General features: G+C 48.4%; 1 protein-coding gene across 2 annotated transcripts in view; it reads right to left on the reverse strand.

The window, feature by feature from the left end:
• CSF3R (colony stimulating factor 3 receptor) overlaps nucleotides 1–20,478 on the reverse strand; it is a 71,128-nt gene that overhangs the window by 45,719 nt on the left and 4,931 nt on the right. For both annotated transcript variants that reach the window (XM_066592039.1, XM_066592032.1), the window contains exons 2-3: nucleotides 10,073–10,198; nucleotides 404–520 (exon numbers count right to left, since the gene is read on the reverse strand). In XM_066592039.1, coding sequence (XP_066448136.1) covers nucleotides 404–479 — 76 coding nt within the window. In that variant the 5' untranslated portion in view covers nucleotides 480–520; nucleotides 10,073–10,198. The remainder of the gene's footprint in view (nucleotides 1–403; nucleotides 521–10,072; nucleotides 10,199–20,478) is intronic.

Genomic DNA, 20,478 nt, shown 5'->3' on the forward strand with positions numbered 1-20,478 from the left:
CCTGCCGGCAATGTACATTAGGTTACAGCTCACAGGCCATCAGGGGGAGCGCCGATCTACTGCAGAGACTGCTCATGCACGCTTTCTCTGGAATAAATTAGAATTTCTTCCTAGGCAGTGAACGTTACAGCACAGGGACCTGACCTTCACTGACCCGAACGGAAGGAATCGGAGGAGTGCTGGCTTCACAACAAGCCAACCAGCGTGCTGTGAGCTGACCCGGGGGGCACTGCAGAAGCTCAGCCAGGAGAAGATGTGCTAAGGAGACTGACAGGGGAGGAATAGGTAAGTATAGAATTTTTATTTTTTTTGAATGACAAAACCCCTTTAATGTTCCTCTGAATTTTTTTTTATAGTGTCCACTTACTGCAGACAAAGTTAGATGAGAATGGAACTGACTTACCTGCTGTTGCAAAGAGAAATAGCATCAGCTGCAGCATACCTTTGTCGTTGTGCATGTCTTTAGTTATTAACCCCATAAGTTATATCGAAGAATTAGGTTAGCTACTTAAAGTTTTGCCTGCCAAGTAAAAAATACATTGTTATGTGGGACAAATAATACATAAGCATAGGTAGAGTACAGAGAAAGAAAAAAGTCACAAGAGCAGAATAGACAGTAGTACTGTAGCATGTTCTGCTTAATTAGAAATACGAAAATTGAGAAACTGAGTTTGCTTTTTTAATTCAACGGTGAGTTGCTCAAACAGTTGGACAACAATAAATGAAATTCAACAAACACATTGATAAGTAAAAAGTACAGCAAACAAGTGTAAAAGTTCAGCACTAGAGATGAGCGAACGTACTCGTCCGAGCTTGATACTCGTTCGAGTATTAGCGTGTTCGAGATGCTCGTTACTCGTAACGAGTACCACGCGATGTTCGGGTTACTTTCACTTTCATCTCTGAGACGTTAGCGCGCTTTTCTGGCCAATTGAAAGACAGGGAAGGCATTACAACTTCCCCCTGTGATGTTCCAGCCCTATACCACCCCCCTGCTGTGAGTGGCTGGCGAGATCAGGTGTCACCCGAGTATAAAAATCGGCCCCTTCCGCTTCTCGCCACAGATGCGTTCTGACATAGAGGAGGGAAAGTGCTATCTTGTTGGAGCTGCTATAGGGAGAGCGTTAGGAGTATTTTAGGCTTCAAGAACCCCAACGGTCCTTCTTAGGGCCACATCTAACCGTGTGCAGTACTGTGGAGGCTGCTTTTTGCAGTGTTGCACTTTTTTTTTTTTTGGTATATCGGCCGTGCAGAGCATTGCGCCCTGCAGTAATACTCCAGGGCCAGAAGCACTTAGGCAGGGACAGAAGACATATTGATTGAATATAGGCAGTGGGCCTTTGCAAAAAAATTTGGGGAAAAAAATCTATTTGGGCTGCCTGTGAGTGTCCTCAGTGTTCTGGGTCTGTGCTGGGTGTAGTAGTTCTCCAAATTCATACGCAGCCAGCTAAGTGTTACAGCAGGCTTGCGCAAAATTATTTCCTGGCTCTGTCTGGGCTGTGAAATCACCGCTGTATTGCAGTTCACAGTGCAACACTCTGCAGTTCTGTGACATACCCCAGGGCCAGAAGCGCTTAGGCAGGGACAGAAGACATATTGATTGAATATAGGCAGTGGGCCTTTGCAAAATTATTTCCTGGCGTTCTGTAAGCGAAGTCAGCCTCCAACCACAGGCCAATAAGCGGCACATTTAATTACAGCGTTCTGTTTCTGCACTACTGGTAATACACCATGCTGAGGGGTAGGGGTAGGCCTAGAGGACGTGGACGCGGGCGAGGACGCGGAGGCCCAAGTCAGGGTGTGGGCACAGGTCGAGCCAGTGCGGTGGCCAGGGGTAGAGGCAGGGCCAGACCGAATAATCCACCAACTGTTTCCCAAAGCGCCCCCTCGTGCCATGCCACCCTGCAGAGGTCAAGGTGCTCTACGGTGTGGCAGTTTTTCACAGAGACGCCTGACGACCGACGAACAGTGGTGTGCAACCTTTGTCGCGCCAAGATCAGCTGGGGAGGCACCACCACCAGCATGCGCAGGCATATGATGGCCAAGCACCCCACAAGGTGGGACGAAGGCCGTTCACCGCCTCCGGTTTGCACCACAGCCTCTCCCCCTGTGCCCCAACCTGCCACTGAGATCCAACCCCCCTTTGAGGACACAGGCACTACCGTCTCCTGGCCTGCACCCACACCCTCACCTCCGCTGTCCGCGGCCCCATCCAGCAATGTCTCTCAGCGCAGCGTCCAGACGTCGCTAGCGCCGCTGTTTGAGCGCGAGCGCAAGTACGCCGCCACACACCCGCACGCTCAAGCGTTAAATGTGCACATTGCCAAATTGATCAGCATGGAGATGCTGCCGTATAGGCTTGTGGAAACGGAGGCTTTCAAAAGCATGATGGCGGCGGCGGCCCCGCGCTACTCGGTTCCCAGTTGCCACTACTTTTCCCGATGTGCCATCCCAGCCCTGCACGACCACGTCTCCCGCAACATTGTACGCGCCCTCACCAACGCGGTTACTGCCAAGGTCCACTTAACAACAGACACGTGGACAAGCACAGGCGGGCAGGGCCACTATATCTCCCTGACGGCACATTGGGTGAATTTAGTGCAGGCTGGGACAGAGTCAGAGCCTGGGACCGCTCACGTCCTACCCACCCCCCGAATTGTGTGCCCCAGCTCGGTGGTGGTATCTGCGGCGGTGTATGCTTCCTCCACTAAACCACCCTCCTCCTCCTCCTCCTACGCAACCTCTGTCTCGCAATCAAGATGTGTCAGCAGCAGCACGTCGCCAGCAGTTGGTGTCGCGCGGCGTGGCAGCACAGCAGTGGGCAAGCGTCAGCAGGCCGTGCTGAAACTACTCAGCTTAGGAGAGAAGAGTCAGACGGCCCACGAACTGCTGCAGGGTCTGACAGAGCAGACCGACCGCTGGCTTGCGCCGCTGAGCCTCCAACCAGGCATGGTCGTGTGTGACAACGGCCATAACCTGGTGGCGGCTCTGCAGCTCGGCAGCCTCACGCACGTGCCATGCCTGGCCCATGTCTTTGATTTGGTGGTTCAGCGCTTTCTGAAAAGCTACCCACACTTGTCATACCTGCTCGGAAAGGTGCGCCAGCTCTGCGCACATTTCTGCAACTCCAAGACGGACGCTGCCACCCTGCGGACCCTGCAACATTGGTTTCATCTGCCAGTGCACCGATTGCTGTGCGACGTGCCCACACAGTGGAACTCTACGCTCCACATGTTGGCCAGGCTCTATGAGCAGCGTAGAGCTATTGCGGAATACCAACTCCAACATGGGCGGCGTAGTGGGAGTCAGCCTCCTCAATTATTTACAGAAGAGTGGGCCTGGTTGGCAGCCATCTGCCAGGTCCTTGGAAACTTTGAGGAGTCTACCCAGATGCTGAGCGGGGATGCTGCAATCATTAGCGTCACCATTCCTCTGCTATGCCTCTTGAGAAGTTCCCTGCAAAGCATAAAGGCAGACGCTTTGCAATCGGAAACGGAGGCGGGGAAGACAGTATGTCGCTGGATAGTCAGAGCACCCTCATGTCTATATCTCAGCGCGTTGAGGAGGAGGGGGAGGAGCATGAGGAGGAGGGGGAAGAGACAGCTTGGCCCACTGCTGAGGGTACAGATGCTGCTTGCCTGTCATCCTTTCAGCGTGTATGGCCAGAGGAGGAGGAGGAGGAGGAGGAGGAGGATCCTGAAAGTGATCTTCCGAGTGAGGACAGCCATGTGTTGCGTACAGGTACCCTGGCACACATGGCTGACTTCATGTTAGGATGCCTTTCTCGTGACCCTCGCGTTACATGCAATCTGGCCATTACGGATTACTGGGTGTACACACTGCTCGACCCACGGTATAAGGAGAGCCTTTCCACTCTCATTCCCGAAGAGGAAAGGGGTTCGAGAATGATGCTATACCACAGGGCGCTGGTGGACAAACTGATGGTAAACTTCCCATCCGACAGCGCTAGTGGCCGAAGGCGCATTTCCGCGGCCCAGGTAGCAGGGGAGGCGCAGAGATCAGGCAGCATGTACAGCGCAGGCAGGGGAACATTATCCAAGGCCTTTGCCAGCTTTATGGCTCCCCAGCAAGACTGTGTCACCGCTCCCCAGTCAAGGCTGAGTCGGCGGGAGCACTGTAAAAGGATGGTGAGGGAGTACGTAGCCGATCGCACGAACGTCCTCGGTGACGCCTCTGCCCCCTACAACTACTGGGTGTCAAAGCTGGACACGTGGCCTGAACTCGCGCTGTATGCAGTGGAGGTGCTTGCTTGTCCTGCGGCTAGCGTCTTGTCAGAGACTGTGTTTAGTGTGGCTGGGGGAATCATCACGGATAAGCGTACCCACCTGCCAACCGACAGTGCCGACAGGCTTACACTCATCAAGATGAACAAAGCCTGGATTTCCCCAGACTTCTCTTCTCCACCAGCGGACAGCAGCGATACCTAAACAATACGTAGTCTGCACCCGCGGATGGAAGCATCGTTCTCTATCACCATCCAAAACAGGGACCTTTTTGCTTCATCAATCTGTGTATAATATTCCTCCTCCTCCTCCTGCTCCTCCTCCTGAAACCTCACATAATCACGCCGAACGGGCAATTTTTCTTAGGCCCACAAGGCTCAGTCATATAATTTTTCTAAACAATTTTTATACGTTTCAATGCTCATTAAAGCGTTGAAACTTTCACCTCACCCAATTTTTATTTTTACTGGGCTGCCTCCAGGCCTAGTTACCAATGAAGCCACATTAACCAAAGTGATTAATGGGTTTCACCTGCCCTCTTGGTTGGGCATGGGCAATTTTTCTCAGGTACATTAGTACTGTTGGTACACCAATTTTTGGGGGCCCTTGCCTACAGTGTAATCCAATTAATTTTTAGCCCACCTGCATTACAGCTGATGTTACATCAGCTGTGTTGGGCACTGCAATGGGATATATTTATGTACCGCCGGTGGCTTCCTGGCACCCACCCATGCTGTGGGTCCACAGGGAGTTGTGACTGCATGTGTCCACTTCTAAAGAACCCCAGTCTGACTGGGGCATGCAGTGTGGGCCGAAGCCCACCTGCATTAAACATGACATTATTACCTCAGCTGTGATGGGCACTGCAATGGGATATATTTATGTACCGCCGGTGGGTTCCAGGGAGCCACCCATGCTGTGGGTCCACAGGGAGTTGTAACTGCATCTGTCCACTTCTAAAGAACCCCAGTCTGACTGGGGCATGCAGTGTGGGCCGAAGCCCACCTGCATTAAACATAACATTATTACCTCAGCTGTGATGGGCACTGCAATGGGATATATTTATGTACCGCCGGTGGGTTCCAGGGAGCCACCCATACTGTGGGTCCACAGGGAGTTGTAACTGCATGTGTCCACTTCTAAAGAACCCCAGTCTGACTGGGGCATGCAGTGTGGGCCGAAGCCCACCTGCATTAAACATGACATTATTACCTCAGCTGTGATGGGCAATGCAATGGGATATATTTATGTACCGCCGGTGGCTTCCTGGCACCCACCCATGCTGTGGGTCCACAGGGAGTTGTAACTGCATGTGTCCACTTTTAAAGAACCCCAGTCTGACTGGGGCATGCAGTGTGGGCCGAAGCCCACCTGCATTAAACATGACATTATTACCTCAGCTGTGATGGGCAATTCAATGGGATATATTTATGTACCGCCGGTGGCTTCCTGGCACCCACCCATGCGGTCGGTCCACAGGGACTTCACAATAGGGAGTTGTACCTGCCTGTGTCTATGAATTAAAAAGCCCGGTCAGGTTGGGGCATGCAGTGTGGGCCGAAGCCCACCTGCATTTAATCTGACGTTAGCTCTGCTGTCCAGGGCACTGCAACGGGATACATTTATGTACAGCCGGTGGGTTCCAGGGAGCCACCCATGCTGTGGGTGCACACGGAATTCCCATTGCGGGGTTGTACCTGCCTGTGACTATCTATAAAAAACCGCGGTCTGACTGGGGCATGCAGACACCTTGACAGAATGAATAGTGTGTGGCACATAGGTTCCCCATTGCTATGCCCACGTGTGCAGCTCCAGATGGAGGTGGCACAGGATTGGATTTCTCATTGCTTCTGTACAGCATTGTGGACTATCGCCCGGCCCCTTTTAAAGAGGGTCGCTGCCTAGCCGTGCCAACCCTCTGCAATGTGTGCCTGCGGTTCCTCTGGCAGACGCACTTATAAATAGACATGAGGGTGGGGTGGCATGAGGGCAGCTGAAGGCTGGGCAGGGACAGTTTGGTGTGCGCTGTGGACACTGGGTCGTGGGGGGGGGGTTGGTCAGCATGTAACACAGGAGAAGTGGCAGCGGAGTGTCATGCAGGCAGTGATTGTGCTTTGTTGGAGGTAGTGTGGTGCTTAGCTAAGGTATGCATTGCTAATGAGGGCTTTTCAGAAGTAAAAGTTGTTAAGAGGGGGGGGGGGGGCCACTCTTGCCGCTATTGTGGCTTAATAGTGGGACCTGGGAACTTGAGATGCAGCCCAACATGTAGCCCCTCGCCTGCCCTATCCGTTGCTGTGTCGTTCCCATCACTTTCTTTAATTGCCCCGATTTTCACAAACGAAAACCTTAGCGAGCATCGGCGATATACAAAAATGCTCGGGTCGCCCATTGACTTCAATGGGGTTCGTTATTCGAAACGAACCCTCGAGCATCGCGAAAAGTTCGTCTCGAGTAACGAGCACCCGAGCATTTTGGTGCTCACTCATCTCTATTCAGCACGTATATACAGGTATACTGATACTGGTAGCAACTACTCATGATCAGTAGAGCTGTGCCTTGCTAAAATTACTGGACCAGGAGGACTAACACTCACTAAGTGATGTTCTCAATGAACAGAAACTGTAGTGATTTCATATTATGTACCCATTAAATGAGAGCTATATCTTATTCTGTTAGGCTTTGCCTTTACCCAGTAGTGATTTCAGTGAGCTAAATTATGGCACTGCAATCCTTAGTGTCCACTACAATAAGGGTGGTGTTACATCTGCATTGGGGATTTTGCTTTCCTGCTCTATTCAGGAAAAGGGAATCCTCGGGCCCAACCGAATCCATCTTTGCGGCGTGCCTGCTTTCTGCCCAGCTGGTCAGCTTTTGAAAATGTATTTTAAGCCGCATCTGTGATGGAACTTCTGGCTGGAGTTCCGACACAGATGTGAAAGCACCCTAACGCTGGTTTCACACAGCCAATAAACTCGTGCAAGATTTGTGCACTGCGAGACACACAAATATGGACCCCTTTCTTTTGAATGGAGTCATTTTCCTGGGTGATGTTTTCCCATACTGTGATGTGGGGAAATAAAATCGTGCTTGTCTTATCTTTTCGCATTGCGATGTGCACGTCAGTGTGATGCAAGCTTTTACACTGAAAACAATGGGAAACACCTGCCGATCTATTAGCGCAGCTGAAAGCCACGCGGGAGGATTGCTACTTCATAGAAGTGATGGGGGGTGTTTTTGTCTTATTTTCTCCTGTGAATAAGCCGTATACGATACGCGCCGTTTGGCGATAATGGACAGGCAACACCTCACCTCCCCTTCCTATAAGAAAAACTAATCCTATAGGTGAAGGAGCTACACCCCCTAGCTCTTCTTGTCTGGGAAAAAAAGTTTTAGTTAGGATCCATGTTTTTCAAAAGGACAGACAATTGGAGACTGTTTTTTATTTTTCTGTCCTTTTAAACAACATGATCCTGCTGGATCAATTTTTTCAAAGTGCAGGTTTATAGCAACCAGATGCTACAAGATGGGCATCCTACTGCACTAAACAGTTTTAAGATTAAAAAAAAACCTGATGTTTCAGATTTCCTTCACACAATGATTTGTTGCAGCATTTTGTTCTAGTTAGTAAAAAAAACACCATGAATTTCATGGTTTTTGCAAGACTTTTTTGGAGGGCATTCGTTTATACACACATGCATTTTTTTCAGAAGTCAATGGGAAATGGCTGAGGGAGCTTGCACACATCTATCACCGAGGGAATCACTAAAATATAACTTTTATTAGGTAAAGATAAAAATAAAAATGTATAAAAGGCGTGGACTCTTATTCCAGTTACACTCCTACTGGACAAGTAGATATTCTAACAGTAGTAAGTCCATATAAGTATATACCAGATGATGCGCTAGGTTCTAACTCCACAACCACAATGACCCCATCTATATTGTTGGTGCATGGGTCGAGATATATATTATGGTTGTGTACAGCTCCACGTGTATAAATGGCCACAAGGGCTAACAAAGCACAATGTAGGTTATATTTTTTGTATTTATACGTTGGAGCCGATAAATGGGTAAAGGCCAGAATAATAAATGTAACCCCCGTCTGGCAGAGTATTGAGGCATATATTAATGCCCAGGAAATATAGCATCAATCAGGTATATACTATGTGGTATATCCCCTATTATGGTGGATTATACCCTGATGCGATAACCAGCTATAGTAAACACGGTCACTAATTTTATCTATATAGTGACTCGCTTGACTGACGTCATTTAGCGTGTTTATCTAGTTTATATAAAAGCTGGCAAATAGACTGCAGCGCTGAGTGGTCTGTAACTCGGAGTTAAATGGTGCAAGGACATATTACAGCACCAAACGTTCCTTTTATTTTACCACATTCCCATTAGGGACAGACACAGCGGACAGTCTTAGACCAGGGTCATTAACTCATAAGACCCTGTCACATGGACTAAACACTGCTGAGTGCAGCTAATAAAAACAGCTGATCACTGCTTCACTAGAGATGAATGCCGCTGTTTGTGAGATTTTATAAAATGAGTTAATGACCATTTAACTCCGAGTTACAGACCACTCAGCGCTGCAGTCTATTTGCCAGCTTTTATATAAACTAGATAAACACGCTAAATGACGTCAGTCAAGCGAGTCACTATATAGATAAAATTAGTGACCGTGTTTACTATAGCTGGTTATCGCATCAGGGTATAATCCACCATAATAGGGGATATACCACATAGTATATACCTGATTGATGCTATATTTCCTGGGCATTAATATATGCCTCAATACTCTGCCAGACGGGGGTTACATTTATTATTCTGGCCTTTACCCATTTATCGGCTCCAACGTATAAATACAAAAAATATAACCTACATTGTGCTTTGTTAGCCCTTGTGGCCATTTATACACGTGGAGCTGTACACAACCATAATATATATCTCGACCCATGCACCAACAATATAGATGGGGTCATTGTGGTTGTGGAGTTAGAACCTAGCGCATCATCTGGTATATACTTATATGGACTTACTACTGTTAGAATATCTACTTGTCCAGTAGGAGTGTAACTGGAATAAGAGTCCACGCCTTTTATACATTTTTATTTTTATCTTTACCTAATAAAAGTTATATTTTAGTGATTCCCTCGGTGATAGGCTTGTTGACACACAGGGTTTTCCTTTCTGTCACGGTGACAAGCTTGCACACATGACAGAATATTCCGCAACAGCATTGCAGAATATGCCCTCCTGTGGAATATTCAGCAGCAAAATCTGTACTGCTAACTTACAGCTTTTGATGCAGAATTGAAAATAGCAGAATCCTGCTGGTAATTCTGCATCAAAATTCCGCGCGGAATTCCAGGACAGCATATTCAACAACATTGTTGAGAAATATTCTGTCCTGTATGAAAGGTCCCCGAAAGAAAGGCAGTACCAAGAGAATGGCAGTCAACTATACTATTCTCTCTTCCAAAACTAATATAAAGAAACAAAAAACTGGTCAAATGGGGACCAAAGTTTGCAACTTTTAATGATATTATATTAGATTATTGTGCTGCAAATAAAGCATATACTCTAGTACCAGGGTGTATTATGAAAAAAAAAACTGTACATTGCTTTTCCTGGTTTTATATATTCCTGTAGGAAATCTAAAACTACTGCAGTAACAGGCACAGCAGCTGTTATGTGACCATAGTATGTATCGGAGGGAGCATGGTCTGGCTGAAGAAAAGACAATACAGATTGCCAATAGATCAAGAAAAGAAACACATGGACCAAGAAAGTTAAGAAAGTGTCAGAGAAAATACTCACCTTCATGTATATTTAAATAATCAAAGTCTTTCTATTTTCTGAGCTCATTTTTTGTGGGTGATGACCACAGATCAGTGCAACTCCATTCCAGTTTTCTCTGGAGGTTGCAGACTACTGTCTATGTCTCTGGTGAATATAAAGACAAATCACAGATAGTTAATAGTGCAATTCTCTCAAATTTCCAGTGAAAACAAGACAGGAAAAGCTCCACTGAGAGCAATCAGTGATTGAATATTCCCCACTGTGTCAAGGACAATGCAAGAAATACAATGTAAGAACCAGCACACTAGTCTAGTCCAAACAAAATGTTATTTTTCGTATTTTCATACAATGTTACATGGGAATATCTGAATAGATGTATGGTCCTTTTCACTTTGTTTTAATATCTATCTATCTATCTATCTATCTATCTATCTACAGAAGAGAAGCTGAAACACTGTATTCAAACAACAAATCATATTAGTGGTCCAGTTCCTGATCGCAGAACTATAGCAACGAGTTTAGAAAAATCACATCACTCCCTAATACAGTCCAACAAGTGGTTCTTTATTCAAACATGCATGTAACAATGCAACGTTTCAGCACACTTTATGGAGCTTTTCTCATTCTTTGAGAAAAGCTCCGTAAAGTTAACTGAAATGTTGCATGTATAACATTGTCTACAAGATGTTAGGATGCTGCAGCATCTAGTTTGAAGCTCTATGCGGCTGTCAGGTTGCTCCAGCTGTAGAACAGCAGCCTCCTGTTCTACAGGGATCCAGGAGCACACCCTCAAAGGCGTGGGATAATTTAGCTGGCTGGGTAGGGTTTGCTCAGGTCAGCCAATCCCCCGGGTCTGTGCTCATATAAATACCGGCTCCTTTCAGTGTCTGTTTGGTGTCCAGGGTGAGCAGTCATGCTTCCTTCTATGTGCAGTTTGCTGTGTGACTTGTGTTCTGTTACCTTTGTATTGCAGCTTGCTGTGTGACTTGTGTCCTGTTACCTTGGTGTTGCAGCTTGCTGTGTGAACTGTATCTGTCAGAACCGGCAACTCTCGGGGCCGCCGTGCCCGCACCACCGGTCCGGCCACCCGGGGTACAGGAGCACGGCGCAGAGGTACCCCGGTTCTTGTGATCTCCCCGGGCCGCTGTAAGACTGGTCGCCGCCGGGTTGCTAGGGAGGCAGCTGGTGCTTCTAGTCGCTTGACTACCAGGCTGGCTTCCCTGGTAACTGTCTGTGCAGTGAGACTGGGGGCGTGCCCCCAGCACCGCCCTGATTAGCCCTGCTGCTGTCAGGCTCCCCGCCCCAATCAGCTTCTGGGGCGGGAGCGCTGACAGCATTTAAATAGGTGTGTTTTCCTCTCAGGCCTTGCCAGTGTTAGTTTGGTCTTCCAGCTGCACCCGCGTATTCTTTTGACTCCTGTTTGTGACCCCGGCTTTCTTGACCTCTGCTTTTGGACCTTGACTACGTTTTTGCCTGACCCCCCTGTACTGCGTACCCTCCTGTTGCCGACCCGGATTGTCTGACCGTTCTACCGTTGTTTGTCTTCAGTGTCTGTTTGTCTTCCCGTGTCCCGCTTCCCTAGTGAGGGTAGGGACCGCCGCCCAGTTGTCGCCCTGGGGGTTAGCCCAGGGGGGCAAGTAGGCAGGGACAGGGGTTGCGGGATATATCAGGGACCCCCATATCCCGGACACTGTCCTGACAGTAACACTGGCCGAAGGTAGGTCAGACTCGTGCATCCGCCCGGCTACTTTGAATCCCTCGATGGAGGCCGTGGCTGCGTTAGCGAACCAGGTCCAGGTCCTTACTAACCTTGTCCAGGACCTAACCGCCCGCATGCAGCTACAGGAACAAGTGGCGGCTGCAGGTCCCATGCAGCCCCCTTCCGCTCCCGGGACTATGTCAGAACCCCGAGCCACGCTGCCGGACTGCTTCTCTGGAGAGAGAGGTCAGTTCTTTGCATTTAGAGAGAGCTGCAAGCTCTACTTTGATCTCCGACCCCACTCCTCTGGTACTGAATATCAGAAAGTGGGAATTGTAATTACCCGCCTGAGGGGGGACCCCCAAAATTGGGCTTTCTCGCTACCAGCAGGCTCTCCAGCCCGACTATCCCTTGACGCCTTTTTTTCCGCCCTGGGTCAAATTTATGACGAACCCGACCGGGCGGGCTACGCAGTCTCCAAACTTCTGGCCCTGCGCCAGGGTTGTAAAATGGCGGAGGACTACTGTTCCCAATTCCGTCAACATTGTACGGAATCCGGGTGGAACGATACCGCCCTAAAAGACTTATTTTTGACCGGTCTGTCTGAGGGTCTCAAGGACCTACTTGTGGCCCACCCAGAGCCTAGAACCCTGGAGCAAGCCATGACGCTTGCTATTCGGGCCGACCGACGTTTGAGGGGCCGACACGCCGCTCGGGCCACTCCACTCCCCACGCCCACTTCTTCTACTGACCTGACTCTCTCACTTCCCACCACCGAGCCCATGGAACTGGGAGCCATGAACCCCAAGCAGCGACGGGAATATCGCCTGAAGAAGAATCTTTGCTTCTACTGTGGGGAGCCGGGTCACCGCATTGCCACCTGCACTAAGAAGCCACGGCAGGAAAACTCCCGCTCCTAGGCAGTTGTCGGGAGGACTGTCTAGGAGCTAAGGTACTCCCTGCGTTATCCAAAATGTTATTGCCTTGCACCCTAGAATTTCATGCTTTCCACCGTACTGGGCAAGCCTTTGTTGATTCTGGGGCTGCGGCGAATTTCGTTAACTTTAATTTCGTTGCTCAACTGTCCGGGGTTTTTTTACGTTTAGAGACCCCGATTCTGGTTTCAGGAGTGGACTCCACCCCATTGCAAGCAGGGGTGGTTCATCTGGTTACCCCTGAAGTAAGGTTTACGATAGGAGCCTTACACGTGGAAACCTGCACCTTTCTAGTGATGAGAGATTTGTCTGTGGACGTCGTCCTAGGCCTCCCCTGGCTCCGGGAGCACAACCCGGTAGTAAATTGGGACACGTTGGAACTGGTAAAGTGGGGTCCCCGCTGTGCCAACCACCTTTGTGCGGTGAAGGTGGGAATCTCCACCTGCGAGGGGACCCCCCTACCAGATTACCTCTCCGAGTTTTCTGACGTGTTCTCCAAACAATTATCTGAAGCTCTGCCCCCTCATAGGGAATGGGACTGTAAAATAGACTTGATTCCTGGGGCCAAACTTCCTAAGGGCCGCATTTATAACGTTACGGTTCCTGAGAGAGAATCCATGAGGGACTATATCCAGGACAGCCTGGCCAAGGGGCACATCCGGCCCTCAGAATCCCCGGTGGGTGCCGGGTTTTTCTTCGTTGAGAAGAAGGATGGGGGCCTCCGGCCCTGTATTGACTATAGAGAGCTAAACAAAATCACAGTACGAAACCAGTATGCCCTTCCACTCATTCCTGACCTCCTCAACCAGGTCGCTGGTGCCCGATGGTTTTCTAAACTTGATCTCAGGGGAGCATACAACCTCATCCGCATTCGGGAGGGGGATGAGTGGAAAACCGCCTTCAATACGCCCCTCGGGCATTTTGAATACCTAGTTATGCCTTTTGGATTGTGTAACGCCCCCGCCATTTTTCAGGGGTACATGAACTCAGTGTTTCAGGATATCATGGGGGTGTTCGTGGTTGTATATCTAGACGACATTTTGATTTTTTCCTCCGACTTGCCAAGTCACCATACTCACGTTCAGACTGTACTAGCTCGACTCAGACATAACAAGCTGTTTGCTAAACTCGAGAAATGTGTGTTCGGGGTACAAAAGATATCATTTTTGGGGTATATCATCACGCCATGCGACTTCCAGATGGATCCTGAAAAGGTGAAAGCCATCACGGAGTGGGCCCAGCCAGGGTCGTTGAAAGCCCTTCAACGCTTCCTCGGCTTCGCCAACTACTATCGCAAATTCATCAAAGACTTCTCCGTGGTGGCTAAACCTCTAACGGACCTCACCAGAAAGGGGGCAGATGTGAGGACCTGGTCTTCTGAGGCTCTGAGGGCCTTCGATACCCTAAAGGCGGCGTTCTCTTCTGCACCTGTCCTAGTACAACCAGATCTGTCCAGCCCTTTTTTGGTGGAAGTAGATGCCTCTGAGTTTGGTGTGGGAGCGGTACTGTCCCAAGGTCCCTCCACTCTCACCAACCTTAGACCGTGTGCCTATTTTTCTAGGAAGTTTTCTTCCACCGAACGGAACTATGATATAGGCAACCGGGAATTGCTGGCGATTAAGTGGGCTTTCGAAGAGTGGAGGCATTTTTTGGAAGGAGCCCATCACCAGATCACGGTACTCACAGACCATAAAAACCTCACCTATCTAGATTCCGCTAAGAGGTTAAATGCTCGGCAAGCCCGCTGGGCCTTGTTCTTCTCTCGGTTCAATTTTGTTGTTACCTATAGACCCGGTTCTAAGAATGTCAAGGCTGATGCCCTGTCTAGGAGCTTTGGTTCTCCGGAACCTGCCGAGCCGGAGCCTGAGAGCATTCTCTCCCCTGGGGTGGTCCTCGCTGCTGTCTCCTCCGACCTTTCACCTCTCATTCACGCCGCTCAACAATCTGCTCCTGAAGCCCTTCCGGAAGGCAAATTATTTGTCCCATTGTCACTGAGATTGAAAGTGTTAGAGGAGACACACGCTTCTGTCCTAGCTGGACACCCCGGCATCAGGGGTACGCTGGAGTTAGTATCCAGACTCTATTGGTGGCCGCACATGGCCAAGGAGGTACGGGTATTTGTGTCCGCGTGCCCGGTTTGCGCAAGGGGGAAGAATCTCAGGAGACGTCCTGAGGGTCCTCTTCTTCCCTTGCCCATTCCGTCCAGGCCATGGTCCCATTTGTCCATGGATTTTATTACTGATCTGCCATCCTCGCTGGGGAATACGGTCATCTGGGTAATAGTAGACCGTTTCTCTAAAATGTCACATTTTGTTCCGCTTTGCAAGTTGCCTAACGCCAAACTTCTGTCTGAAATGTTCATCAAGGAGATTGTTCGGTTACATGGGATCCCCGAGGACATTGTGTCAGATAGAGGGGTTCAGTTCGTCTCTCGCTTCTGGCGAGCCTTCTGTAAAAATCTAAACGTAAATTTGTCCTTCTCCTCCGCTTTCCATCCCGAGAGTAACGGACAAACGGAACGAATGAACCAAGAACTTATCCAGTATCTGCGACTGTTTGTCTCTGATAACCAGTATCAGTGGGCCAACTACTTACCTCTCGCCGAATTTGCTATCAACAACCATGTTAACTCGTCGACCCAATTGTCACCTTTTTTTTGTAACTATGGGTTTCATCCCCGGTTCTCGCTTTCCACTCCTGTGGTCTCGAACAATCCGGCCGCCGACATATCCTCTGAGGAACTGTGCACAGTTTGGGCCCAGGTTCGTAAGAACCTTCAGGGTTCCCAAGAGAAACTGCGTAAATACGCAAATAAAAGATGTACCATCTCTGCACCTTTTGTAGTCGGGGAGCAAGTTTTGTTGTCCTCCAAGAATCTGAGACTCAAGGTTCCCTCCCTGAAACTTGCTCCTCGGTTCATTGGCCCATTTACTGTTTCTCAGGTCATCAACCCGGTGTCATATAAGTTGGCACTTCCTGACCCCTGGAAGGTCCACAAGGTGTTTCACAAAAGCTTACTTAAGAAGTATGTGACTCCAGTTCTACCCACCCAGAACCCGCCTCCTCCTTCTCTGGTACAGGGGGAACTGGAGTATGAAGTAGAAAGGCTGGTGGATGCCCGACGGGTTAGAGGTGTGCTGCAGTACCTGGTCCACTGGAGAGGATTTGGCCCTGAGGATAGGACGTGGGTCCCTGCCAGGGACGTTCATGCGCCACGCCTAGTCCAGGCATTCCACAGGGCTTTCCCGCTTAAGCCCGCACCTGGCCATGGGGGTCCGGTGTCCCCCCGTAGAAGGGGGGGTACTGTCAGAACCGGCAACTCTCGGGGCCGCCGTGCCCGCACCACCGGTCCGGCCACCCGGGGTACAGGAGCACGGCGCAGAGGTACCCCGGTTCTTGTGATCTCCCCGGGCCGCTGTAAGACTGGTCGCCGCCGGGTTGCTAGGGAGGCAGCTGGTGCTTCTAGTCGCTTGACTACCAGGCTGGCTTCCCTGGTAACTGTCTGTGCAGTGAGACTGGGGGCGTGCCCCCAGCACCGCCCTGATTAGCCCTGCTGCTGTCAGGCTCCCCGCCCCAATCAGCTTCTGGGGCGGGAGCGCTGACAGCATTTAAATAGGTGTGTTTTCCTCTCAGGCCTTGCCAGTGTTAGTTTGGTCTTCCAGCTGCACCCGCGTATTCTTTTGACTCCTGTTTGTGACCCCGGCTTTCTTGACCTCTGCTTTTGGACCTTGACTACGTTTTTGCCTGACCCCCCTGTACTGCGTACCCTCCTGTTGCCGACCCGGATTGTCTGACCGTTCTACCGTTGTTTGTCTTCAGTGTCTGTTTGTCTTCCCGTGTCCCGCTTCCCTAGTGAGGGTAGGGACCGCCGCCCAGTTGTCGCCCTGGGGGTTAGCCCAGGGGGGCAAGTAGGCAGGGACAGGGGTTGCGGGATATATCAGGGACCCCCATATCCCGGACACTGTCCTGACAGTATCCTGTGCTGCTGGATCATGTGCCTCCTTAGAGTAGGGACCGCGAGACACAAGGACCCTTGATTGCTGGGCTTGCAGCTTAAGTGACTTGGCCATTTCACTAATCCCAAGTATTTATATTTAGCAATCCCATCTGCTTTAGCATGTGGGGATGTTTGGTAAGTATGTTGGTCATTTTCCAGTTCTCTCTTCTGTCTGTCCATGAGTTCAGTCCGCAGTGTGCAGTTTTTGGTCCTGTTTGGTGTTTCTGCCAGTACGTCCAGTCTCTGTCCGTTTCCCGTCCCCTGGTCCCGAACCCCTTATTGGGTCACATTCGTGTGGGCCCAGTGCTTGTTTGCCCACACGAACGTAACAGCGGCACTGAGTCTAGGTGATCGCATGAGTCCTGGTGATCACATGGAGCATTGTTTTGTATGGGCTTTTTAAAAATTCTTTTTGCAGTTGTGACTGTATTCTGCTTTCCATAGGTACTGTTTATTTATGGTTCTATCTCCTGTCTCCAGGTTTACAGTTATTGTTATTGAATATCCAAAGTATCTATTTTCCAGGACATCCTATCAGATATTTTGGCGGTGTATTCAAATTGGCACTTCACTTCCTGAAGTTGCCAGTGATATTATCCTTGTGTTAATCTGGTTCTCCTATCTCTGTGAGATAACATGTTTTTGTTGTATTTATCAGACTTTTGATGCAGACTTGGTAGCAGACTAGCCTTTCTGGCGTTCCCTATGGCACTCTGACACGGCTGCAACTTGGATTTCGGACTTGGTTTTCTCCTTTAGTCTATGGCTCTGTATTAAGGCCTTTTTGCACGCTAAACTGCTGGCTAAATGACTGCACAAATGCTGATATCACCGCTAGCGCTCGTGCTGAGACTTTGCCGTTGGATCGGGGGCTTCTCGCTCAGCACTTCACCTTCTATGTGAAGTGCTGAGCTAGGAGCATGTACACGGAAGGAGAAACCAGCAATAGTTTTTATACTAATGATTGAATAGTGAACAATTTTTTTGCATTTATACTGCACAATTATCACTCAAATTTTTTAATTTAACGAATTTGAGCGATAATCGTTACATGTAAATGGGCCATTACTCCCTGGATCTGACTACTTCCTCCTGTGGCTTTCCTGACTATGTTGAAATGATTTCCTCCCTATCTTTTTGTAAACCTTACTTTCACGTTGGTTAGTTCAACCTTTATGCAAAGGTAATACTAAGGAATCTAGTTAAAAATGTGTTGTCTCGGCTGCTGTATACATACCTAGTGTGCTGATTTAGAGATTCATTGGTGCATATACTGAGCAGGTGGCTTAACCAAGTGATAGCCGCTTTGTGGAGCAGCTAGCCTGGACAGGTGAGCGGATATTACTGCATTAATTGATAATTCTCTGCTGGCTCTACACATGAGCTATTGTTCTCTTTTTTCTATGTTGCAAGTCTCTAAGGAAGCCCCTCTGCGAATCCCATATCTCCTGGCACCAGAACCAGACACTTCTAAAGTGCAGACTCCAAGCTAGCAGAAAAATATAGATTAGCACAGTCTAGTTCTAAGAGATTATCACACAAACGCATTTGTGCCAAATTTGCATGTTCAATACACAGTAAATTGAAGCCATTGATTCCAATGGGTTTGCTCATGTAGGTTCTTTGAGCGTGCATTTCACTTGCACAAAAAAAAAGCATGCACCATGTCCTATTTTCGTGCGTATTGCGCACAAAAATTACACATATTAAACTTAATTGCCTATTGAAATCAATGAGAACATTTACCAGCCATTAATATGGCAGTACAAAATAATTACCATCACCGCCATCTGCAGGTAATTACCGGTTGGGTAGCAGAGTCCCGAGTCTTTGTTGTAGAGTTCAGATGCGCTCCCTATAATCCGATCCTGGTTCCTATTGGATCACATGTAACAGGCTATACTCCTCACAATTACTGGCGGATTAGTATAGCAGTAAAGTATTTTTAAGAGAGTCATCCAAGCCTGGCTGCATTCAACTGGGTTGAAAGCCACCCAACAATTTCTTGGATTCATCAAGTATTATCAACAGTTCATCAAAGGTTTCGCTTCTCTGGTAGTGCCTATTACAGCACTCACTTGCAAAATCTCTAAACATAAGGACTGAACACCAGAGGCCACTAAAGCTTCTGTTGAAGATGTCTTTTATACATGCTCAACTTCTCAATCCACAAGATACATCACTGCCCTTTTGCCTTTAGGCGGATGCATCGTAATTTGTAGTAGGGGCAATTCTGTCCCAGCAAAAACTCTCTAGGAATATGTATCTCTGTAGGTTCTTCTGCAAATGATTTTCTCCCACAAAGAGGAACTAGGGGGATAAAGAGCTTCTTAAAATCAAGTCTGCCCTAGAAGAATGGAGGACTCGTTGAAAGGAGAAGTTATTTAAGTGATCACACTGGTTCAAGGCAAATCACTGTTAATTTCTTGCTCCAGCTTAATTATCACTTACCGCCCTAGTTCCAAAATTACCAAAGCAGATGCCCTCTCCCATTTATTTCATACCACAAAACCTCCACAGAACCAGAGAGCATCATTGAGTACAAAAGCATCCTCCTTTGTTGTAGTGCTTCAAGTCAAATCAACCCCTCCACCTTGCAATTTATAGGACTTGAGGATCTACTGCTAACGTTTTGATGCCAGACACCATGGGGAACCTTAGCGCTTTTGTGAAGTCCATGTCTCAATAGGTTTGAGCTGTTTTGGGAGCACACATGGACTTATACAATACTAGACAGGTGATTAAGGCCTATTGCTGGATGTTATCATACATGAATAATGCCATTCATCATACAAAATAGAATGTCACATTCATCAATGTGTAAGAATGCTTATAAGATGGAATAATAAATGCTTGCCCACCAAGGCCCTAACTAATTACTGTACTACTCACACAGTGGCCTAGTGCCAGTACACATATCCAACAGGGTGTCAGTCTGGAGACGTCCTTCTCCATCAGACTTGTGGCTGTACCGCAGCCTGGTCTCCCACAGACATCAGGTTTTCAATCTCTCTCTCTGAGACTGGCCTAGCTCTGGCTTCTGGCAGCAGCACTTCTATGGCATTGGGCTCTTCTCTCTCAGCAGCAGCTCTGGCATCCAGCTTTTCAGTTCCAGCTTTCACCCAGCTTGGGTGTGTCTGGATACTTTAGCTCTTCCAGACACACACACAGTTGTCCCTGCTGATTAGCACACCTTCAGTACACAGAAGGCCTGGTCACAGCTCAGGCCATTCTGTGCATAGCCTTGCCACATATTTTATCCCTCAGATCCAGATAACATGTTCTGTGTGAACAACAGTTAAACATCTGTACCAAATTAATTCGGACGAAGCCGGGTGTATCAGCTAGTATGTATATAGTGTTAGATTCTCCTCAGTATATACACATAGAGGTGAGGTTGATTCTTCTCAGTATATACACATAGAGGTCAATTAGATTCTCCTTAGTATATACACATAGGGGAGCATCAGATTCTGCTCAGTATATACACATAGAGGTGAGGTAGATTCTCCTCAGTTTATACACATAGAGGTGAGGCAGATTCTCCTCAGTAGGCAAATCATTTCCCTGGGCTTTATGGTTTCTGAGAAAAAAACTGTCATGTATCGCACATTTTCATAGTTTTTTGTGCTTAGAATTGAATTTGCAACCCCTTTACTTTTCCTAATTATGACCTAAAGAATGTCCGTGCCAAATTTCAAGTTTGTAAGACACCGGGAAGTTATAGAATTAGATCAGGTACATTACATTGGGTGGTCACTTATTTTTGCATATAGAATTGAATAATCAAGTT

Source organism: Eleutherodactylus coqui, chromosome 1 (assembly GCF_035609145.1).
Source record: "Eleutherodactylus coqui strain aEleCoq1 chromosome 1, aEleCoq1.hap1, whole genome shotgun sequence".
NCBI lineage: Eukaryota > Metazoa > Chordata > Amphibia > Anura > Eleutherodactylidae > Eleutherodactylus > Eleutherodactylus coqui.